We start from the raw sequence: 25,008 nt of genomic DNA, 5'->3' as shown, positions 1-25,008 counted from the left end.
GATAGACAGACAGACAGACAGACAGACAGACAGACAGACAGACAGACAGACAGACAGACAGACAGACAGACAGACAGATAGATAGATAGATAGATAGATAGATAGATAGATAGATAGATAGATAGATAGATAGATAGATAGATAGATAGATAGATGGATGGATGGATGGATGGATGGATGGATGGATGGATGGATGGATGGATGGATGGATGGATGGATGGGTAGGTAGATACTTTTTAATTATAGGGGAAAATTTGAGGCAAAAACTAATGAAATAATCAAAAAAGAAGCAGAATACACAAATTTGGAAAATACAATATGCATATGCACAATGTGGTAGGAAGTACTACATTCATGATTAATATGTATTGTAGACATACATACACATCTAAGCATACATATACATATAGCTACATGTATATGTCAATGATCCCACACTATATTGCAGTTCACTTTTTGTGGCTTTACTATACCACAAGTTTTTTTAAACCCATTTCTTGATACTGTGTGTACTGTACATGCTGTACAGTTTCATCATCTTCATCGAGATTGCCAAAGTGTTTAAGAGCATATGAAGCATATACAGTGTTTATAAGAGAGTAAGAATGGTTTATAAAGCCTTAAATATATATAAATAATAAAATAAATATAACACAGCTAACATTTTTCAGTCAGGTCATCTGGACAGTTTCTTTTTTTGTGCTGAAACGTTTCGCCTTCGGTCCGGAAGGCTTCATCAGTCAAGGGAACACACAACAAAACTGATTCTTCCCCCAACAGTTTACTCCAAAGTGGAACAAACCAGTTCTGCTTGTGATAAGATGGTCTCTTTGGTACTCCCCCTCCTCCATTACCGGCCCTCTTCCTTGTTGACAGTCTTGTCAAACTGGTTGAAAACAACCAAGTCCATGCTCAATAATCCAGGTATACAATCCAACATTTTTCAGTCAGGTCATAACACAGTTACTTCGCAGATTTTCATCTACTGTGGGGGTCTCTGGAATGTAACCCCGCAATAGGTGAGGGGATCATTGTATACATGCATACTCATAAATAAGTGTCCGGGGTACCACAGATTTACAAGGCTCTCATTTTACTGAACGGGAAGGAGTTGAACAGTCTGATGGCTTGAGGGACAATGGACTTCCTGAATCTGCTGTGGAGCAGGTCTGGGACAGCAGTCGACCACTGAAGGAGCAAAATAGTGGGAAATGAGAGGCAGCACTTTTAAAAAGAATTGTTCAACTCTTTTAAAGAGGGTTCTGTGAAAAGCATATAAATAATTAGTATCATAAGCAGAGTTTAATTCTGAGGACATTGAGAAGCTAACGGCTAGTATGAGCAAGGCTAAGACCCAAGTAGACTGTGGTCTTGTGTCAGTAATCCCCTTTGGTCGTGGCTCTACTTGTTCTAGCCATGAGCTTTAAAAATCTGTTCACAATCAAACTCAGTTTCTCCAAACTGAGGTCATTTAAAGAGGTACGGTCTGCAACAGGTAAGATATTAACTATTCATAACTTCTCAACAGAACTCCAATTTAAAAGATCTGAACTGTCTCATATAGAGACCTCACCTCATATTAGGTAAAAGAAAAGACAAACAAACAAAACAAAGTTTGCCAGATAAGCTGCTAATACTTTGAATTCCTACAGATTCAGATCACTTTTTAATGTATTATTAATGTTAAGCTGCTCCCTTACATTAGACTGTTTTGAATGCACTTGAGGTCATCTGAACGTGTTTATCTCTCAGATTCTGAGTGGCGTGATTCTGGAGGTCCTGGGAGAAGAGTACCCAGAGGTCGTGACGCCAGAAGTGGGCTCAGCTTGGACCAAAGTCTTGGCCAATCTGTGCTACGGCATCAAAGCAGTCTACGAAGAAGTGGGCTGGACGCCACAGTCGGCCTCAACCGGCTGAAACCTTTAGCCTCAGACACCAAGAATCAACTGACTGTAATCTGAAAATACAGTTTAAATATAATCTATGATAATCATGGGCTATGTATAAGATAATATATAAAAATATATACAGAAATAGGAGCGAGTACTGTGCCCTTTTATAGCTAGCAGCATGTTTGTAAGAGAAAGAGAATAACTTAGCAGCTCCTCTTCTTGCATTTGTTCTCTTTTGAAGACTAACATATTTAGGACAAAGCAAAGAAGGGAAATAAAGTGCAAACATAGACTCGACAGTGGAAGAGAGGTCAGATTGGTTTTGGGTGTGCCTTTAACTGAATGTGTAGAATCTGAAATGTAAACAGGATTCTTTGTAAGCATTATAATGTTTTACAGATGCCTCTTATCCATCTGTGTTTTACTTGTGTCCACTTTGGTAGATACAGTACTACTAATGTCTCAATTTTTAATAGTTAATGGTGATAATTGTACTTTTTCATTATAAATCACATTTGTATTTGTAAATGAGTACAATTTGAAATAAAATGTAGAATAATTTTACGTCTGCTCCAAATCTTACTTGATTCTTTATTATTCCTTGGCCTAGTGCTCTCTTATTCTCTGCTTTAGTCAGCAGGTCTAAGTATAAGTGGCTTATCTGTTTGCAGTTCCTCTTTGTACTGATAAGTAATGTGCTTTTTAAAATAGGCTGGAAGAACTTTGCACCGTACCACCTGCAATATCAGTGATCATCAACTGGTGGCTCGTAAGTCGTTTCCGACCTGTGAGGTCGTTCCATTCGGGCCAGTAGACTAATTTTTTTTTTTTTAAGTAAAACCCAGTTTAGCACATTATTTACTTTGCTGCAGCCTGACTCAAACGACAGAACCCTTTACAAACTCCTATTGTGAGGATTGACAGGGCAATCTGCATATGTATCTAGCTTAGCTTAGCTTAATAACTCGAACTCCATACTCTCTGTTCTTCAAATTGAGAAAGCTCCTTGGATGAGAAGCGAAATGCCTTTTTTTTTACTTTAACTCAGTGGTGCACAAAAGATTTTAAAATAAACTATATCTGTTTTTTTGTTTTTTGGCGTCATGTGCTTTAGTACAAAAACAGAGGGGTTGTTGGAACTGTGGCCCTACCTTGTGGTACCTAAGACAAAAGAAAAATATATTGCTACTTACCTTAAAGCAACTTTACACAAACAGTAGCAGCAATGATGCTAACAGAAACATTGCTAGCTGAATCACTGACACAGAAGAGCACAGAGACACTGTTTATATAAAAGCTAGCATTAGCATTACAGCAGAGCCTCTACAGAAAATTAAAAAAATAGCTATTTAAATTGATTGTTTACAAATTTGACATGTGACAACAATGTTGTATTGTATGTAGACTGTGTTATAAAAATTAAATATTGGTGCTGCTGGAAACATCAAAAATCACCTTGACACTGGTGGTTTTTATCCACCATGACAAAAGTTTCAAAAAGTGACGCTCCTACACTGTTCACTACAAGAGCAAGCTTGATAAGCAATAAAACCTTTCAAAAGGCATTTCCCAAGGAAGTATTTTGCGTCAGTAATTGATTTTGTAGTGTATGCAAAATATACACCCTATCATTACAGCTGCTACAAGAGGCAATAAAAAAGTGGAAGGTTGTCCAACACGATTGAAAAATTGAACAATTTGTAAAGGAACTTAAATGGCTGAGACCAAAATGATGGGTAAGGACAAAAGGCAAAGAACGGCCCCTTCACTCACTGACTGTAAAGAACTTTGGCCCTCGTGGAGCAAATTTAGACTCATGGTGTAAAGAGTCTGAACGAGCTACAAAGTGCTACTGTTACAAATAAAGTCCAGTTGTTTTTGTATTGAACACTTTTTGAATTCATCATGTCCTGGATGACTGAGAATCTTCACCAGCAATGAGCTACACAGTTACACCAAGATTTTGCAAAATGCATGAGAACAATACCAGTAAATTGGTAGCATTCAAAAATACATTAACACTGACTGGTCTTGGTGGATCCCTGGTGCGATACTTCCAAAATGGTCTCCTTCCTTGTCAACAAAGAAAGTAGAGGTTGGTTTGTCGTGCCGTGCTAACGATATGATGTGGGTTGTTGTTAGAATAGCAGCACAGTCTGCTCTGTTTACCTTGTAGCCCTGCTGGCGAGATCCAACCCGCTCCTTGATCCTGGCTAATCCTTTGTGCTAATCTGCCCCAATCATGAGTGAAAGCCAAGGCAGGAATAGATTGATGGTTACTGCCCAAACTATGCACTGTTCCTTTCAAGCCTTTCAATGGGGTGAGAAGCTTCTGTGCTCTGAAGCAACGACAGTCCCAGGGCTGGAGATCCTTGGGTCAGAACCATGTGCACAACCATGATGGTCCTCGGCACAATTGCTCTTATCCTGCGCCAGAGGTTCTCCAACAAAATCCAACCGTGAGTACTTAGAAATATCTTCGTGATTTTATTTTCCCATTTGTGAATTTTAGTGTGGGCCATCAAGTGTGGCTTGATTTTGTAGATGTTACGACTAGAAAAAGAAAAACGTTGAATAGTTTGCAGTATAAATTATATAAGATGCTTCCACCTAGTTCTGAACACTCACACGTACAAATAAAAAAACATACCACAAAAAAAGAAGAGAAAAAAAAAGAAGATGCTCATGTGTGGGAGAAAGTGTGAAAGAGAAAGGAGAGACTTGTCTGCACCATTGATTTAAAATTACCCCTGTGGTTATTTTGGTTCGCCTCAAGCAACAGTGTGTGGATTAAGTGGATGGCTTCATAATGGCCCTGTATTCTAGCTCTTTCGAGTGGAGAGCTGAATGGAGGAGAAAATAGCAGAGCCCTTAAGTTCATGGCTACTAATTGACCCAAAGTGCAATCTTCCCACTCCTGGACCTACTTACACACTCTCACAGCAATCGCAATCAAATGACACAGGGTTATTGCTCCAAAGACCACGGGAACATCTGGCTCACACCATTAGGAGTGGATAAAAAGCTTAATCTCATTTATTGGACTTTTAATTAAAAATGAATGGAATGTAGAAAATGATCGCCGTGACCCAAAAAGGAAGAAGCAGGTAAAGATAATGGATGGATGGATGCAAGCATGGATGGATGGATGGATGGATGCATGCATGGATGGATGGATGGATGGTTGTAGAACATTTAATGAAACATTTTGAAAATGTTATATTACGTTAGGGCGGTACTGTGGCTCAGTTGGTAGAGCTGTTGCCTCTAAGCAAGAAGGTCGCTGGAACGAATCCCCGGTCAGGGACCTTCCTGGGTGAAGTTGGCATGTTCTCTCTGTACAAGCATGGGTTTTCTCTGGTTACTCCGGTTTCCTCCCACCGACCAAACACATGCATGTTAGGCTGACTGGTAACTTTAAATTGTCCCTAAGTGAGAGTGAGAGAGTGAAAGACCCCCGCGACCTGTGAAGGAAGAAGCGGGTAAAAACAATGGCTGGATATATTACGTTACTTATCTCCATTTGTAGACAGAAAGATGATGCTGAAATGGAAATGCCATACGTAAAGAGCAATGGGACTACAGAAACCCCAGAATGACATCACAACAAGGTAAGAACATACAAACAAATCTTAACAAACTAATGAAAACTTATTCTAATAAATAGACTGCTTTAAGCATTTTTTTTTTTGTCAAATTCTGCAAGTTTTGGCCTTTACAAATCACTTCTACACAGAAAATGTTTGGGAATTATTCAAAATCCTTCACATTTACATTTGGGCTAGTAAAAACAAAAAGTGTATGCAGTATAAAGTATAGATGCAAACATCCTTACATTCTGTGGTAAGTTCAAAAGACAAAAACACAGACACCGTGATGCATGCTCAAAAGTGGAGCAGTAGGGCATGTTGCAAAGGCAAAAATGCATGAAGAGCCAAGATGCTTGCCCCACATTCGGCTTTTAAGTTCAGCTAATACTAAATGATTCAGAGGCAGAACAACAATCCGTCATCTCTTTGCTTGGTTATTATAAATGTATTACCTCCCTGCAACCACACTTTGAACACAGGAGTAAAATACCCAGACAAAAAATTGAGCACCTAGACGGAGAGGTGGAAATTAAATATGGTGAAGTATGGTAAAATGTCATCAGATTGCACTGTAATAAATACAACATCAGATCAATTGTACAGTGAAGTATAAGCTCACTTGGTCCAATGCCAGTAGAGTTTCTCAGCCTCTCACATCTGGATACAAGCAAAATGTCAGTGCAGAACAAAGTCCTCCAGCTGTTGTAACTGGCTCACTAAATCCGATAAATCGGCACTGGGTCAGAGTTGACGCCCGAGCTAATCCCACATGTTTGATTAGGGAAAGATTGTGTGACCTGGCTGGCTAAGGAAGGGACTCAGCGTGACGCATGTAGTCCGTATAGTCATGTGCTATGAGTGGGCAAGCACTATCCTGCTGTAAGGCCATAGCAGGGTGCCATCTCAGAAGGTATAAGGCCCAAGATGTCACTGGCAGTGCTGTCAGGATCTCCAAAGACACTACCAGAGGTGACCTATACCACCTCATACCCAATGGCTCCTCACATGAGTAACACTATTGACATGATACTCTTCCTTCTTTCCAACTAAACACACATTTGATGCTCATCTACAATAATGCATATAGGACCGTCCATACTTATATGCTATGGCGCCACTACAAACGCAGCCTTCTCTGCTCTGGTGTTGATGGTAGCCTACGCATGGGACACTGAACCTGTAGTCCAGCTGTTATCAGTCCTGGAGACACGGTATGGAATGACATGGTGTCCTATACCTGGGTTTGAATGGTAAATGCTCAAATCATTGGTTCTGTATTGTTTGGCACTCAGTGCAACAATTCTTCATTGGTGTGGTCCATTTTTGACAAATAGAACCTTCACAAGTGCAGTTACCTTACTGCACCCTTTGGGTCCAAAACCAGACGGCTGCACATGTTTGGCAATTGTACAATACAAGCACCAAGCCAAATGCAAACCCACTTCTATCAAACTCCATCAAGTGCTTTAAATGCTATCAAATGTGTCTACAATACATTTTCTGTATATGATGACTTTTTGTCTACTGATTCCAACAACTACCCAGGATTATTTATCTCCCCTTGAAGCACTTATACTTTATGATGTCTGCATTAGCATCTTGCAAACTGTATCATTTACTGTAATACCCACTGTTGGTCTGCTTTCGAGTCAAGTTATGTCCACATCACACCTTGTCCTCTGGGGACTTAACTTTTTCTCCAGTTATGTATCTTGCTATATAAATCATAGATTTTTCATAGACACATATTAAGGTTTAATATGCAAGTCAAAGTTCTCTGATCTGACTTTTGCACTTCTTAGCTATTTTATAGATGCAAATATGTGTTGCTGAGTCACAGTGATTCAGTCTTTTAGAATGACTTTGCAAATTCAACACTGTTTATAGTGTTGACTGCTTCATAACCAAACTGTAACTTTAGTTTGATCATTAACTGGAACTAAAATATTCAAGTTGCACATTTTGATGATGCCAATAAAATGGATTTTCAGGCATAAAAAAAAAAATCTAATTTTAACGTAAGGATTGCTAAAGTTTAAATTGATTTGTCTTACCAATCAACTTTGAACGTGTAAGCTGACATTTCAACTCGCAGGTGCTGAGGGGGAGCTTTCTCAAAGTTGCTTGTGCTTTGTAATATATCATCACCAAATATGCGAAGTTTACATTTTCTTGGCACTTTTTTATCTTTATTTGACCTGACTGAAAGCAGACATGTAAGCTCAGATAGCACAATCACAAGAAATTATAACTTGCATTTGCTTTTGGACACAGCTCGAAAACACACATTGGATCAATGCACTTGAATCTGTCAAGATAACTGTCGAGTTATTTAAAGTGTCATGGCAGAGGGAGAAATTTCTCATGTAGAACTCCTCTCTCACTGAGGAGAAAACAAAATAGTTCTGTAATGATAAAATTCCAGGTTGGTGGATATTTCAAACGGAGACTGGATCAGGATGTTTTTGTGTGTTTTATATATTTAGGATGTTGAAAGAACCCAAGCATGCAACTCATAAAATCAAAAAAAGACAAAGTGACTGAAGGCGTCTGCCCCACATCTGGCTTTAAGTATTCATCATACAGAAACTAACTGTGTGATTCAGAAGCAGAAAAACAACACATCATCTCTCTGAGGACTTGTTTCAAATATTACACCTTCAAGTTTACTTTGGACTTATACTTATACTTGTACTCAGCCACAGTTTTGTGGTTTTGTATGGCTTTTAGGCCTTTGATGTGTTTTATTACACTTTTTGTCTGAATGACTTTATAGAGAATAGTTTTCAGCTGAGTCATGGTGCCATTGTTCTTTTATTTCCTTATTTTTCCCAACTTTAAACGTTAGTGCACACTTGTCTTCATTTTCTCAAATAAATGCTATAGAGTGCCATTTGTAAAGTTCCGCAGTCAAAAATTAGCAGCAGTATTTTGGTTTATTTAACCTTTCATAAGAAAAAAAAATCTTTTTTTTTTTCAAAGTCATATTTTCACCATGCTATTCATACATTTATAAATGTCACAGTTCCAAACTAAATATTTAATTTACAAGCTAAATATTTAGTTTACAAACTAAATACTTAACTTGTAAGTTAACTATTTAGTTCGCAAGCTAAATATTTAGTTCCACAGTAAATCTTTAGTTAAACTAAAGGTTTATGTCCAAGCTAAATGTTTAATTTACAAAGTAAATCATTAGTTAGCAAATAAAATATTTATTTTGGAAAGTAAATGTTTAGCTTGGAACCTACATTTTTAGGTACAAGCTAAATATTAAGTTAGCAAATTAAATATTTATTTTGGAAATTAAATGTTTAGATTGGAAAATAAATATTTAGGTCCAAGCTAAATATTTAGTTAGCACATTAAATATTTAACTTAGAAATTAAATGTTTAGCTTAGAAATTAAATGTTTAGTTTGGAAATTAAATATTTAGCTTGTAAATTAAATATTTAATTCCCACCTAAATATTTAGTTCACTAACTAAATATTTAACTTGCAAGATAAATATTTAGTTTGTAAATTAAACATTTATCTTGGACATAAACATTTAGTTTGTAAACTAAATATTTAGCTTGTACATTAAATATTTAGTTTGGAACTATGACATTTATAAATGTATGAATGACATGATGAAAATATGACTTTGAAAAATGTTTTTTTTTAATGAAAAGCTAAATAAACCAAAAAAAATGCTGTTAATTTTTTGACTGTGTAACTTTATAAATGGCACCCCATAAACTGACAGTGATGACAATGTGATGACATTATTATTATAATAAAATGCATCATAAAATTGAAGAGATGTAATTTATTTATTTATTTTCTCCTCTGTTTTCTAGTGTCCTCTGATCTTAAGACTTATTTCTTGCAGACTTCAAAAAACCTTTGATCCTGATTCATCTGCTCTTGACAGCTCACGCCAACACGGGAGTGCGAGGAACAAAAGAGAAATGGTGGCCTACGCAAACAGAGACGTCTGTTTTGCAGAACCCTTCCCCTCCAAATGTCCAACAGATGCTCTTGTTGCTGGAACTGGAAACTGTAATGTAGTCAACACAGCCTGTAATTCCATTTAGGGGGCAGACCTGGCAAATGATGAATTTACAACATGTTTGGTTTGAGTTAGAAATGAATTATGACTTTAATGTTTGACCTGAGGTAATGGCTTAAAGAGGTCTTTTGAACCGTGTCAAGTTTTTCTTGCTTAAGGGGAATAGTGCATTTTTCTGTACATGTAAAAGGGTAATAAAGTTCCAAACTCAAACTGAGCATCACATTCTAATCAATAAACTAGCATTCCTTTAAAAAATGCATGTTTCTGTTCGGCTATCGGTTAGCACTCAGTTTTGTTGGGGATCAGTCTCAGCTACTACCACTCCAAAATTTATCTCAAACTGCGTAAAACTGTCTGAGCTGTGTTTGATAGGATCAGTTAATTGCAGCAGGCATCCAAAAGTAAATTAGTTACATTCAGTGATTGTGTTCTGAAGATTTCTTTAAAATGCATTCACTGGTTCATGAGTTATTTGGCTAACAGACAGACAGAAAGTCAAACAGACACAGAGTCTGCATCACTGTTAAGACGTGTCGATTGTTGTCCAGGCCTATTATTTTGTTTTCATAGGCTCAGCTTTCAAACTTGAGCCCTTCTCTCTCATGCTGCAAGTCTGCATGCTGATTCAGAAAAAGAATCTGCCAAGCTGATAACTAAAATGTAGGATAAACTTAGGTCTGCTGTACAGAACTACTAAACACGTCTCCACTTCTACATAACTCCAAAACACTGTGTGGGAAGGTGCCGCATTGATGTTTTTCAAAATAAAAGTCAGTTCCTTCTGGTGGCACTTGAGTGGATTTTATCAACACAGTTGCTGGTTGAATTCAAGTGATCTGCTAGTCAAAGGTTTCATCACCAAACACTGAACTTGTGCAACCTTTTAGAGGGCTGTAAATCATGATCTGAAAGAGATTTCTTAAGAGAAACCTTTAACACATTACCTCTTGGCGTTTCACACAGCAGATGCCTGGGCGTGCTGCTACAAGGTACAATCTGGGGGGTGGGGGGGGGCTTATTTTCAATAACAATAAATTAGACATTTTGGTTTTATTTTTACACACCAAAAACATGCATGTTAGGCTGATTGGTAACTCTAAATTGTCCCTAGGTGTGAGTGAGAGAGTGAATGGTTGTTTGTCTCGTTTGTCTCTATGTGTCCCTGTGATGGACTTGCGACCCGTCCAGGGTGTCCCCCGCCCCTCGCACAGTGATTGCTGGACATGGGCACCAGCGACCCCCGTGACCCAAAATGGAATAAACGGGTAAAGAAAATGGATGGATGGAGTGATTCTGGGTTACCATACAGAAAAAAAATGAATACGCCTTCTTTAAATCTTTGTTGTAGCCTAAATGAATCCAAAGCAAAGCAAATTTGAATTCAAACTCAATTATATAAAACACATAGACTTCCAAAATAAAGTAGGCTGTAAATAAACATTACGTGTACTGTTTCATGAGACAAAAATGTGCCTCAGCGATGTAAAAAAAAAAATAAAATGCCACAAGAACACATTGATTCTGGTTTTTTTTTCTTTTTCTTTTCACATATTGAAGGTTTTCTGTTAAATGCATGCATTAAAGAGGAAAGCGCTTTGACTAAGTGTCCTGATAAAGGTTGAAGTTATGTCTTAAGATGAATGTGGCAAGTAGAGCCATCCTGTGAACCTTACATATTTACAATATGTGCTTCTCAAAATGTAAAACTCAATAAAATATTTGTGTGCTACTGAATGGTAATGACTTGTTTTTGTCATTTAATAGGAATCATTTTAAATGAGACCTAGTCTGATATTTGCATCATGACATTATTATTATTTTTTGCCTGCTGTGAATCTATGAAATGGTACGCCACATTTGAAATGTCAACTACATCAACAAAAAAATGGAAAACTTTATAATAATCAGAACATTGTTCTGTTGAATTTGTCCAATATGAAGCTGAAATGTGGAGCAACTCTTAAAGAAACACTGTCACATTAAGAACGTTCCTTCTGATTGCCAGCAGCACTTAAGCAAAGCCGCTGCGTGTTTCTAGCCAGATGTTTTAAACAGATTTGTTTGCATAACCATGTTCTGCAAACAAATCTTTGTTTGGAGACAAAGATAAACGCGAGGATATTGAGAAAAAATGTAATGTTTGCACACATTTCATTGATTCCAACACTTGATTAAAGGCCTAGCATTCCTGTTTAAGGATGCAGTGGCCATCCTAAATGAAGTTGACTCCAAAAGTTAATCAGTTGTCGATGCATTTCCAACAATTACTTTATGCACACTTCTGTACAATTTGGACGTTGGTGCATGATAGATTTTGGGAAAAGACAGCCATACAAATAAGCATGTTTTATGATGGTTGATACCATTTTTATTAAATTGTGGCAGAATTCTGCGTTTTTTGGGGGAGAAAACGTGAACACCTACCAGCTGGAAGGTTTGAGATTAAACTCTTATGATTTGAATATGATTTTAAAAAGCACATTGCAGTTGCTTTCCATTTTTCATTTTACAGCACGGTTATCAAACACAAGATGGATAACTTACCTTGAATTCAGACACTTCAAAGTGCAAAATCAGGCAGAGATTGACCTCATTGACAACAGTCTTAATTATTAATAATTCATTCTGCAGTTCATTTTTCTACGACTGATTAGTTAACGTTTTGCTGCCCCCTGGTGGTCAAATGTCCCAGTAAATCTAACTTTTTTTTAAATAAAATTAAGATGCCAAATGGTATGCAAATTTATTTTTCTTTCAGGTGACAGGTACAATCCAAATTAAACCGCGTCTATTTCTGTATATGTGTTGCTAAAAGTTTTTTTAAACTACACTGCCCACAATGCACCTCGAACTATAAACAGGAAATAAACGGTTTATCGGTTCGTTCTTCTGTTGTAGAGGTCCAAGCAAGGGACCGAAGATTTTGTTTTTACTCTCTTGTGCTCAGCTTTAAGTAAATGAAATCGTGAACTTTGAGCTCAAAGGCTGAATTAGTTCAGTTGTCCAAGAAGGCTAACGAAGGTAGTACTGTAACTGTGCGGTGTGGTTACTTTACCCTTTGCTAGGTTGAAGTTTATTGAACAACACGCTAAGAGCTAAAGACAGGTATAGATGTAAAATCGTATTAATTTACCTTCATTTTCAACAAACCTGCTGGCTACAGTAGTTTTGTATTTTCAGCATGAAGCAAATGCTAACTAACTAGCCTAGCTGCGCGGTTACCATTGGAGACCGGAGACGCCTGAACAGATTTAGCTAGCGTTAGCTTGTTAGCATCCCTCAAACCTTCGAGCCAAAAGATTCATTATGGTGAGTGAAACTGTCAGATATATATATTTTTTTACAGTTAAAACATGTTTTAAGTATTTCGTATTTGTGAAAGGTATAATTATTGTTGTAAAGTACGAGCTTCATACGTATTGCAAGTGAATGAAAGTAATAATTTTCTCTGTCATTCTGCAGCCAACAAAGCCGAACACCACAGCCTCCAAGAGTAAGTCCCTGCAGGGATATTTAAGGGATATTTCAGTTTTGTTTTGTTTTTGTTATCGTTTGTTTTATGCATTTGTAAACAAATAACATAACACCAAGAAATATATTGCATTTGGAACAATAATTTTAAGTTTAAAGTGAAATTATTGTGAAATATTTTGAAGTTAAATATGGGCTTCCATATGACAAGATGACCTGGGTCAGAAAGTACTATTGAAAAATAGTTTGTTTCACAGACAGTTGTTTAAATCAAATAAATTCCCCTCTTTATTATTTATATCTTTATTTATTATTCTTGATTATATATAAATATTATTTATATTTATTGAGTTGTAGAATTGCGCCGCTCAAGGTGGCTGCATGTTGGAGCAGCTCTGTTACTTTCATTCTGAGATTTTGCTTTTGGAAACTTTAATTCCTCTTTTTCTGGATGTAAATCACATTTTTTGGATGATTGTTTCCTCTGGTATCAGATGCTGTGCAGCTGGAAGGATCTTTACTGAAACTTTTTTAGTTTTGGACATTTGTTATGATGCGTAACCATGGCAACAAGGCAGTTTTCTACAACAACAGCAGCTGATTAACATCTCAAAAGCTCAAATAATATCTCAACTACAGCCCCAAATCTCAAATGAGTTGAAAAGGATGTTCTGTGGACACATTCTCATCTACCTGCCAGCTGTGCTCGAGTGCCTGACCACTGAGATCATGGAACTAGCAGGAAACAGGCTCATGACAGCGGAAGGACAAGATCGTCCCTCGGCAACTACAGTTGGCTGTCCGCAGTGACGAGGAGCTCTGCAGACTGCTGGGAGGAGTGGCCATCGCTCTGGGAGGAGTTCTGCCTGACATTTGGGCGGTCCTACAGCACGGGGGAACCGAGAGGCCAGCCGAATCTGGGTGGACGGATCAGACGGCATCTTCAGCCAGTTTCTTAGGATCCACTGTGGGATGGACCTTTATGAGAGATCCTTCCTGCCTACAGCCATCAGTATCTATAACATCTCTTAATTAAACGAGGATAACAAGTTACAACAACAAATAATTTCCCTTTGGGATTAATAAAGTATTTTTGAATTGAATTGAATTGAATTTAACCTGAACTGACAACCTGAGACCAAAAACCTTTCAAACAGTGCCCAGTGCACAAATGTACTATTTAAAGTAATGTTTACGAAATGTTTACTGGGGAGTTGTGTTTTAAATATGCAGTCATCAAGTAAAAGCAATATTTCATTTACAGAGACAAAGCTGTTTTAGCTTCAGTAAAATATTCAAAGCCCTGCTAAATGTATATTTTTATGATTTTCCTCCAGGCCTGTTTGGAGATGATGATTTGCTTGATAGCTTGTTAGATGATGAAAGTAAGTGTGGTTTTATTTGTTTTGGAAGCTGAACAGTAATCTGAACATCATAATGTTGCTAATATTTATTATTGTGTTATTTTTTTTTTATTTGTTTGTTCTCCAGAACAGTCGGTGTGGTCAAAAAGAACTCGCGGTGGACTACTAAACCCGTAAGTTGATCAAATTTAGGAGTTGTGCGCCACAAACAATAAATCTGACGTCTCCTCTTCTTGTGAACAAAACTCTGCTTCTTTTCCAGCTCGTCTCCCTCTGACAAGATGTTCAGTGTCTTGGCAGAGGTGGTAAAGAACGATGGTTTGGACTTTGAGGTATGATGTGAAACAGAGCACTTCTTAGGTTTCTTTTTTTATATTATTCTGTTCTTCAATTTATTTTGTCGTTTTGTTCCTGGTTAAGGACTCTGACGTCTCAGCAGCTGATCCCAGTGACATGCTGAAGGACTTGAAGGTTGATCATTATGAAATGTGCAAAAGTAACACATCTACTGTTATCATGCAGCATGTGGTTTTAATTCACCAAACTGTTGTTTTTTTTTTGTTTGTTTTACCCAGGACATGGATGATATGGAGGCTGACCTCTTTTCATCAAAGAAAAGAAGCAATGCAGCTCCTGCACAAACAAAATCATTTGCTCCTGGAGGTTTAAAGAAAGACTCCACTCCCTTAAAAAGTCCTGAGAATCCAGAAGGAACAGGTAATTCTGTTCTTGCGTGAAACCCTTTCTCGTTATTTGCTTCACTTTTCTTCCAGCTTTGAATCAGACTAGGGTTTGCCTGCTTCCTTTTTACATTCAGATGAAGCTGCAGGAGGAGGAAAGAAGCCAAACTCCACTCCTTCATCCGCAGTGCGCAGCTACAAGAAGTTCACTTTCGTCGGTGAGAGATCCTCACTGTCACATTTAGCTTTTTATAACCTAACACGAAAGGTGAATGTGTTAACTCACTGCTTGTCTTTAAACTTATACTCAGATAAAAGTGAACGGGACGATGAACATCCTGGTCAGGCATCAGATGTCAAAGGTACATGAGCAGATATGTATATATGTGTGTGTGTGGGTGGGGACACAATCACACATGTATTTATAAAACAACTTCCTGGCACATGCAAAAGCAAACAATCAAATTTAGTTAGGTCAGATAGTCAAAGGAACTGTTTTGTGTTACTTCGTTAAGAAAGAAGCTGTTTGTGAGTCTTATAGCTCTGGATTTAATAGATCGGTAACATCTGCCTGAAGCTAACAGCTGGATCAGATGATGACCCAGGTGTGATTGGTCCTTTAGTGGTTCATCGACTGCTATCCGAATAATGGCATATCTAGTTAGAGAAAACTTATTTTATATTTCAGGCATAACTCTGGTTTTATTAGAGAGAAAATAAAGAGAGAAGCCGCAGAACCCAACGTTATCGTTTTCTGTTGATTTATTTTCAAGATCAAATTCAGACGTAACGGCATGTTTGCAGAACTTTGATATCCGTTAAAACTGACAACTCGTTCACAAATCATCAACTTTAGGACAAAATACCAAAAAGTGCTAGTTTTTTTTTTATTTTTATATTGAACATTTATTAGTTTACATTTTACAGGAAGATGCAAGGTAAGCCTTGTAATCCATTTTGTAGTAAGTGATCTGACAGGTCAAATATTTGACTGAGCCAAATGTTTTCTCAGTTCAGATCCTGAAGATCTTCATTGAATAGTTTCTATAAATCATCACCCAACAGAAATATTGTAACAATAAATTATTAAAATGTGAACACTTCCAGGTGGTTTCACTCACTTTTCTAACGTTGGGTGGTGGGGGTTGAAGGATGGACTCACAGAGCAGCATATGCTCTGAAGCTGGAACGTCAAATCAAATGGAAACATTTTGTAATAATTATTTACGTCCTGGAAACTGTTTGCCATCAATTAAAACTAGACGTTCGTTCCAAAGGAGTGTTTGTGTGTTAAGCCAAAATTCTCCACGCTCATATCATGTTTTTGATCAGTTTCTGGAGAAATATTTACAGACTTTAACATTTTTCACCAATAGAAAATTCTAGATAAAGCTGTAAAAAATACTACAAACATGCAAGACTTGAGCTGCCCTGATCTTCAAACGTTTAGCTACAGATTCTCACCCAACACTTCTTGAGGCAATCTGGATTTTGAGGATTATTCTCCTTTTGTAGCAGCTGTCCTCTTTTCTTAATCTTTAACTTTTTACAAACCTTTCCTTCAGACATTTCTCATTTTTAGATCATTCAGTTGGTCTCTAAATGAAATCCACTTTGTTCGTAGAGCACATTTAAAAACAACGACCATCAGCCGAAGCGTTGCACACAAAACTATAGTTTTACAACAGTAGTTCAAAAGCAAAAAAACAGTAAAAAAGACTAAATGCAAAATTAAATTAATAAAATAGAGCAAAGAAATTCTGCATAAAAAAATCTGGTGTGTTTAAATGTGTTTTAAGATGAGACTTAAAAACACAAAGAGTTGAAGCCTGCCTGATGTGAAGAGGCAGCTGCTTCCACAGGAGCTACAACAGAAAACACCAGATCACCTCTGAGGACCAGCGTGGACCTCAGGACAACTAAAAGCAAATAATCACTATAGAAATTGCATGTCCCGCAAACATGCAGTGTGAATGCTTATTGCAGAAGAACTTGTTGAAAAACAGCTAAAATTAGCTTAAAAAAACGTGCTGAAATGTAGATAAAGTGGAAGAACAAACCTAAATTAGCAGAAGAAAGAACACATATTTGCTGAATTAAGTTTAAATGAGCAGAAATTAGCACAAAAATTAGGAAATTAACTAAAAAAATAGCTGAAATGTAGTTGAAAAGGCAAAAAGAAGCTTTAACTACCAGAAGGAAGCAGAGAGAACTGAAACGAGTTCAGAAAACGTGGAATTAGCTGAAAAGGCTATAGTTAGCATCAGGAGCTAAATACTAGCTAAAAGAACAGAAAATCTGAAACTAGGAGAAAAAAGCTGGAAGATATGGACATTATCTGAAAAAAGTTGAAATTAGCAAAAAAAACAGCTAAAAATTTGCTTAAAAATCAGAAAGAAGCTTAAATTACCAGAAGGAAGTAGAGGGAGCACAGTTTTGCTGAATTAGGCTGAAAAGAGTGCAAAATTTATGGAATTAGCAGAAAAAGCTAAAATTAGCATACAACAGCTAAATAGTAGCTGAAATAGAAGAAAATGTTGAAGCTTGCATAAATAAGTTGAAAGGAGCATAACAAGCTGAAAGTAACAGAAAGAAGTTAGAAGAAGCACAAAAATTTTGTTGTTAGCAGAAAGATCCTGAAAGAAGCACAAAACAGCTGAAAAAAAAAGCTGAAATTAGCTAAAAGTAGCTGAAAAAAGTTTAAATTTGCACAAGGAAGCTGAAAGAAGCTGAACCAGAACAAAATGTGAAAGGAGCAGTAAAAGTTTGTAAACACATCTAAAGAATTTTGAAGGATGTAAAATAAGCTCAATTAATTTTCTATGAGGAAAAAGTGGCAGAAAAGGCTAAATATTTCAAAAAGCTAAAGTTGCACCAATACCAAAAGTCATAGCACCTTTCTCCTGAAAGAGCTGAATGTTTTGATAAATGATTTGTTGAAACAGCACAAAAATTGTGGAACGAGAAAGATGCTGAAAAACGTACAGAAGAAAAATGGATCACAATTGTGTGAATGCTTCATAAACATTCATTCTATTAGATCAAAAGGATCTGGGGGCCATAAGGCTTCAGGCGGTCTAACAGATCCACAGGAGCCTGTTTGTTCAGGGCCTTAAAATCAATTCTTAAACAAAGAAGAGCCCAAGGAAGCGAAGCGAGCACCGTAGAGCTCTGAATGTTCACACTTTTTAATTTGTGTCAAAAGAAGCGTTCTAAACTAACTGCAGTCACGAGAGGCCGGACCAACGAACACAACACACAGAGTTACAATCATTGAGTTGGGCGGAAACAAAAGCGTGAATAAACTGTTGAACACTGTTGTAGGATAAAAACTATTTCAGTCTCAATAAAAAAATAAAAAAAAATGCTCTCTTTACTAAAGAACTAATTATTTTCTCAAGATTAAAATTAGAATTAAAAATCACCGTCAGTTCTTTTACACAAGAATTTACAAACAGGTCCAGGCTTCCAAGACCTGTAGGAGAAACTCAGGGTTTCTGCTGCTAAATTGTTCCCAACTTTACCTGAACTGTTGACTTTGGCATTAGTTTCTTTGCTGTTTGTTATCTCAAATCACTAACATTAGACAAACTTCATTAAAGGTTAATAGAGTTGAACTTTTTTATGGTGCTAGGAGTTCCTTTTCCATTCTCTACATTTAAAATTATACAAAAAATAATTTTCATAGAACGGATAAAAAACAAGTTCATTCTTTTTCTCGCTTAGTAGCGTCTAAAACATGAATAAAGGATAAAACTCAAACTTTCCTATGATAGTCAGGTGTTTTGTCTTTAAAGAGCTCCAGCGCTCTAAAGTGGAATCTGTTTACGTCTTCAGGTTTTGACAAGTCGCTTGATGATCTGCTTCCAGAAGAAACTGGGCCTGAATCTAAACCTGAACAGACCAAGCCTGAAAAACCATTTCCATCAGCATCTCCAAACCCGAAGAACGAAACGCGTAAACCCATAAACCTTCCAAGAGTTCCTTTTTTTCACAAGTATTCACCAAACACTGAATGTTCTCTTTTCTTCAACAGCAAAGACGTCCAGAAAAGACGTGTTCACATTTGACGATGGCACGGACGACCTAATAAATGAACTTGGATTTGACCGAGATACAAACAATCCCAAGAAAAATAAGACTTCTTTATTGTCTTCAAATGAAAAGTAAAGTTGTCGGCACCATTTTAATTTCTCACATAACGAACGATTACTTTGTTCTTTGGTCTTTGGTGCGCAGCTAAGAACAAGTTGTAGATGTTTTTTTCAAACTCATCAACGTTCCGTGCTTTTAACATTCTTTTATTTCTCTGTTTTGTATTTCTCTCAGAGGCGAGACCCTTCAGAGACCTCAAACAAGAATCAGTGACATTCTGGAGAGTTTCACTTCAGCACGTCTTCTGGAGAGACCCTCCACGGCTGAGAGGTCCCGAGAAAAGAACTCAAGTGTGAAAGGTGATAGAACTTTGTGCTTTAGTTTTTAGGATAATTGTTGCAAATGTTATAAAATAGTTTATTAACGTTCATCAGAGACGCTATTAGACGATGGCTTAACCTTCGGGTCGTATCAGCCCACGATGGGTTCCGCTTCTGAGGGCCGCCAGTCCCGCCGCCAGTCTGTCAGGTGGGTCCAAACTCGATGGCTTTTTGTCACTTGTTTTCATGTGTTAAGTAAACAAACAGATGTTTTTTTTTTTTTCTTGGGATCAGATTTTCCACAGAGGATGTCAGCCTCTCCACTTTAGAGAAGAAACCAAAACCCACCACCCCCACTCCCAGTCGGCACCGCAACTCGGCCGACTGGCTCGGCCTCAGAACAAACAACAAATCTGAATATTTGGGAGGTCCCAAAGAGATGAAAGCATCAGCAGAAGCTCCAAAAGTCCTCTCCTCTTCTGCGTTAGAGAGAAAACCTTCTTTAACTGGGAGTCAGTCCACTTCTCTTGGGAAAACGGCAGCGGACGTCCGACCTGAGTCGGAACAGAGCAAATCAGAGGCTCCTAAAACCCAGAGGAGGAGTGATGAAGAGGAGGATGACTGGTTAGCAGGGGCGCTAAGCAGGAAGAAGGCTCTGTCGGTGTCAAACACAGAGACAAAAATGTCCACACTGGAGGACTCGTTGGGGGTTGATTCAGCTGTTAGGTACTGTGAAAAACTCACACAAGAACAAAGATACCTAGAGAGATTGCATTTCCTGTGAAAATACAATGTGGATGCTTGTTGCTGAAGAACTTGCTGGAAAACAGCTGAAATTAGTGAAAAAACATGCTTAATTTTAGCTGAAACGGAAGAACAAGCCTAAATTAGCAGAAGAAAGCAGAAAGAACACATATTTGCTGAATTAGGTTTAATAAGCAGAAATGATCAAAAAACTAGGAAATTTGCTTAAAAAAAGGCTGAAATTGGTAATAGCTGACAGATCGCTGAAAAGGCAGAAAAAAGCTTAAACTACCAGAAAGAAGTGGAAGGAGCTCGAAAAATGTGGAATTAGCTGAAAAAGCTAAACATGGCATGAAACAGCTAAATAATAGCTGAAATAACTGAAACTAGCAGAAATAAGCTGAAAGGAGCATAACAAGCTGAAATTGGCAAAAATAAATTAATTAAACTGAAAGTAGCAGAAGTTACCACACAAAACGTGAAATTATCTGAAAACGGATGGAATTAGCTAACAAATGCTGAAAACATAGCTGAAAAGGTAGAACAAGCTTAAATTGGCAGAAGGAACATATTCGCCTAATTAGGTTGAAAGAAGCAGAAATGAACAAAAAAAGTGGAAATTATCTGAAAAAAGCTGAAATTAGCACACAAAAAAAACCATCTGAAAAGTACCAGTAGCTTAAAAAAGCAGAAAGAAGCTTAAATTACCAGAAGGAAGTGGAAAAAACAAGCATATTTTTTGCTGAATTAGGATGAAAAAGTTTAAATGAGTGCAAAAAATTTGGAAATACTGTAGTTGAAAAAGCTAAAATTAGCATAAAACAGCTAAATAGTAGCTGAAATAGCAGAAAAAAGCTGAAGCTTGCATAAATATGCTGAAAGGAGCATAATAAGCTGAAATTAGCAGAAATAAGTTAGAAGAAGCACAAAAATGTTGTAGTTAGCAGAAAAAATCTGAAAGGAGCACAAAACGGCTAAAAAGTAGCTTAAAGTAGCTGGGGTTTTTTTGCACAAGGAAGCTGAAAGAAGCTGAACCAGAACAAAATGTGAAAAGAGCAGTAAAAGTTTGTAAACACATGTAAAGATTTGAAGTATGTAAAATGAGCTCAATTCATTTACTATGAGAAAAAAAAATGTCAGAAAAGGCTAAATATTTCAAAAAGCCAAAGTTGCACCAATACCAAAAGTCATAGCAGGATTGTTGCTGAAAGAGCTGAACGTTTTGATTTATGATTTATTGAAATAACACCAAAAAAAAAGAGAAAGGAGAAAGATGCAGAAAAACGTACAGAAGAATAATGGATCACAGTAAAGTGAATGCTTCAGGAACATTCACACAAATATGACAGAAAGACATGTTTTGTGTTAATTAATGATAAAATGATCTTATTTTCAGTAACCAAGTCACATCTAACATTCCAAGAGACAAAGAAGACGCACTTCCATTCATCAACGAGCCACGGTAAGATCTTTGTTTAGTAAAATCCATCCATCCATTATCTTTTACCCGCTTCTTCCATTTTGGGTCACGGGGGTCGCTGGTGCCCATGTCCAGCAATCACTGTGCGAGGGGCGGGGTACACCCTGGACGGGTCGCAAGTCCATCACAGGGACACATAGAGACAAACGAGACAAACAACCTCTCACTCACATTTAGAGACAATTCAGAGTTACCAATCAGCCTAACATGCATGTTTTTGGTCTGTGGGAGGAAACCGGAGTATCAGGAGAAAACACACGCATGCACAGAGAGAACATGCAAACTCCACCCAGAAAGGCCCCCGGACCGGGATTTGAACCGGGGTCCTGCTCGCTGAGAGGCAGCAGCTCTACCAGTTGCACCACCGTGCTACGTTTTGTAAAATCATCATTTTGTAAACATTTAGTGATGTAAAATTTTCTTTTCCCAGTCCTGCAGCTCATTCCACTCCAGTCAGAGAGGAGCGGCCCAGTGAAGGTATTCTACAACTCATACTGGTTCAAGAATAGATCAGTCCACATCCATGTGTCCAAAACCACTCCGTATTTAAGTAAAGTCTTCTGCTTTTTGGGACATTTTTGCATCATAATATTTAATTTTTCACACTCAGACCTCATGCTGATGTATAATCCTAGTTTCTAAATTGTCATTAAGGTTGTTCCCTGTAAACTCCAGCAATACTCACCATTTTCTGGCTCTTTGCCTTCTACACTGTCTGGACCAATGTTTTATAGGATTTTATTCTTGTGAACAAAATAAACTATCTTTCTGTCCTTTGATATTTATTGTGTTTATGCTTATGAAGCATTCGTCTTCATCATTTTCATTGTTGTGATCCATTTTTCTTCCTTACGTTTTTTCGGTGTGATTCTCTACCCGCAGCTTTCAAGCTATTCCTCCCTCCACTTCCTTCTCGTAATTTAAGCTTCCTTCAGATTTTTTTGCTACTTTTCAGCTGTTTCATTTAGCAAATTTCAAGTTTTTAAAGAGAATTTCCACTTTTTGTGCTCATTTCTGCTTCTTTCAACCTAACTGGGCAAACATGGTTTTTTTTGCTTTCTTCTGCTAATTTAAGTTTATTCTACTTTTTCAGCCACTTTTTTTAAGCATTTTTTTAGCTAATTTTAGGTGTTTTCAGATAAATTAAAGTTTTTCTTGGGGATTTCTGCTACTTACTTTCAGCCTATTTAACTTCTTTCTGCTAGTTTCAGCTTTTTATGCTGTTTCAGCAAGTTTTTAGCTGTTTTGTGTTAAATTTAGCATTTCCAGCTAATTCCACTTTTTTAAGCTCATTTCAGCTCCTTCCGCTTCCTTCTGGCAGATTAAACTTCTTTCTGCCTTTTCAGCAATTTTTCTTTGTTAATTTCAGCCCTTTTTTGTCTAATTTTCTCATTTTTGTGCTAATTTCTGTTTATTTAAAGACGTATTCACATATTCAGCAAATATGTGTTCTTTCTACTTTCTTCTGCTATCTTACAGTAGGCTTGTTCTTCCATTTCAGCTACATTTCAGCATGTTTTTAGCTAATTTCAGCTGTTTTCAGCAAGTTCTGCAGCAGTAAACATTCACACTGCATTTTAGCAGTAAATGCAATTTCTCTAGTCATCTGAGCCTTTGTTTGATTTTTTTTTTTTTTTTTTTTGCAGTTCCACAACAACAGCAAACACCAAGCTCATCAGCTGCAGCCCCAATACAGGTGCTGTTCCTGTTTTTAAATAAAAAAAATCTCACTGTCATAAATGATAATAGAGTGTTTTAATGTCCATTCTCCAGAGCAGGTGTCCCTGCCAGCAGACAGTCTGCAGCAGCTGCTTCTACAGCAGCAGGTCAGGATGAACTTTAACTTTTCCACTTGAAGTTTTTGATCATCTGAATATTCACTTGGATTATTTTTGGTTTCTCTTCCTCCAAAGATGATGCAGACTCAGTTGCTGGGCCAAGGGGCGGTTGTTGATGCGGGGGTCCTGCAGAAACTTAAAGAACAACAACATGGAGATCAGCAGCTTTTACAGGCCCGGATTATCCAGTTGGAGGGACAGGTAAGCAGGGGATACAATTTGACTTCACTTTAACTCTTTTTGTTCCTTTTATTAATTTGTCTTTATTAAAAACAATGTTTTGTAATCCAGGTAAAGATACTGAAGCTAGAGCGAGACCAAAGCCAAATGATGTTTGAGAATATCCAACAGCGGCATAGGCAGGAAGTGGAGCTCCTGGAGGGCACACAGAAGTAATTCACTCTTTGATGACATATAAATGTGCAGTTTCCTCGTTCAGATGCTCTCATTTATATATCTCTGTGCTTACAGTAGCATCTGTGAGCATGCAAGGTTGAAAAACACTGTTTGTGTGTCGTTCCAGGACTCGTGTGAAGCTGCTGGAGGAGTCGGCAGCCCAGAGAGAGACGCGAGCGCGGCTCGAGTGTGAGGAGCTGATGGAACGACTAGCCGCGTTAACACGATTGGCTGAGCAGGAGCGCTCCGAGCTGCAGGCTCAGTACCATCGAAAGCTGGCCCAAGCCCAGCAGGACCGAGACCGTGAGGTGGAGAGGCTCCGAGACCTCCAGAGGTAAACCTGGGAAAAAAGACTGACTGTAAAACAATAACAATCGCTGCTAATACTTCTTAGTTCAGAACAAAAAGGTCTGATTTAAATAAACCAGCCTGACCTGTAATTAACTCGTGAAGTTCAGCTCACGATTTGAACATTTTAATCGTTCCTTCTAATCAAGGAAGTCTATCCTGGAGATGAAAACAGACCACGAGGATCAGCTTCAGAGACTGAAGAGGCTAAAGGATGAAGAGATAGATGCTGTTACAAGTGCAACGTCTCACACCAGGTGAGTCTGCATCAAAGAGCAACAAGATAAACGTTCACGTGTATCGTCTGTATCCAGGAGTGGGTGCTAGACTCTTGGCAGAGATTCACAAACCTTCCTCTCCTCAAACCACCTCAACAACAACTTGACTCAAAATGACTGAACTTCTTACACTATTCGAAAAGTTGAAGCTAACACCCCTCAATGCAATCTGGGAGGTTGAATATAAGGCATCTACAGCTTTCCTTCTGACTGAGATCTTTCACCTTCACAGCATCAGGGTGGAAGCTGCTCCAATCAGTTTCCTGCCACGTTCTTCCATTCATAACTAAAGACACCAACAGGAACCAGGCAGCCGCTCATTCCTAATGCTTGTTATCATGGTTTTCCCGTTTTAAGATTGGAAATAATGGCTTCAGACAGAGCAGCTAATTGGTGCCTCCTGGATGTTTTCAGACAATAAAACTTCATCTCATCATACACTGCCTGCCCCCCC

The 25,008-nt window shown here is 37.7% G+C and overlaps 2 protein-coding genes across 2 annotated transcripts in view; both read left to right on the top strand.

The window, feature by feature from the left end:
• LOC119421568 (cytoglobin-1) overlaps positions 1 to 2,329 on the top strand; it is a 95,902-nt gene extending 93,573 nt beyond the window's left edge. Inside the window, exon 4 of the mRNA XM_037688913.1 lies at positions 1,753 to 2,329. Coding sequence (XP_037544841.1) covers positions 1,753 to 1,917 — 165 coding nt within the window. The 3' untranslated portion in view covers positions 1,918 to 2,329. The remainder of the gene's footprint in view (positions 1 to 1,752) is intronic.
• A 4,077-nt stretch (positions 2,330 to 6,406) lies between these two features.
• LOC119421119 (fas-binding factor 1 homolog) overlaps positions 6,407 to 25,008 on the top strand; it is a 24,212-nt gene continuing 5,610 nt past the window's right edge. The window contains 21 exon segments of the mRNA XM_037688514.1: positions 6,407 to 6,491; positions 14,349 to 14,396; positions 14,503 to 14,548; positions 14,638 to 14,707; positions 14,796 to 14,846; positions 14,951 to 15,092; positions 15,193 to 15,273; positions 15,367 to 15,443; positions 18,904 to 19,012; positions 19,092 to 19,221; positions 19,385 to 19,509; positions 19,585 to 19,678; positions 19,765 to 20,196; positions 21,611 to 21,676; positions 22,125 to 22,171; positions 23,341 to 23,390; positions 23,473 to 23,520; positions 23,608 to 23,733; positions 23,824 to 23,924; positions 24,056 to 24,262; positions 24,426 to 24,533. Coding sequence (XP_037544442.1) covers positions 6,407 to 6,491; positions 14,349 to 14,396; positions 14,503 to 14,548; positions 14,638 to 14,707; positions 14,796 to 14,846; positions 14,951 to 15,092; positions 15,193 to 15,273; positions 15,367 to 15,443; positions 18,904 to 19,012; positions 19,092 to 19,221; positions 19,385 to 19,509; positions 19,585 to 19,678; positions 19,765 to 20,196; positions 21,611 to 21,676; positions 22,125 to 22,171; positions 23,341 to 23,390; positions 23,473 to 23,520; positions 23,608 to 23,733; positions 23,824 to 23,924; positions 24,056 to 24,262; positions 24,426 to 24,533 — 2,243 coding nt within the window.

This window comes from Nematolebias whitei, chromosome 15 (genome assembly GCF_014905685.2).
Source record: "Nematolebias whitei isolate Nwh7 chromosome 15, NemWhi1, whole genome shotgun sequence".
Lineage (NCBI taxonomy): Eukaryota > Metazoa > Chordata > Actinopteri > Cyprinodontiformes > Rivulidae > Nematolebias > Nematolebias whitei.
Note: the sequence above shows the minus strand (reverse complement) of the source record. Positions and strands in the feature narration are given on the sequence as shown.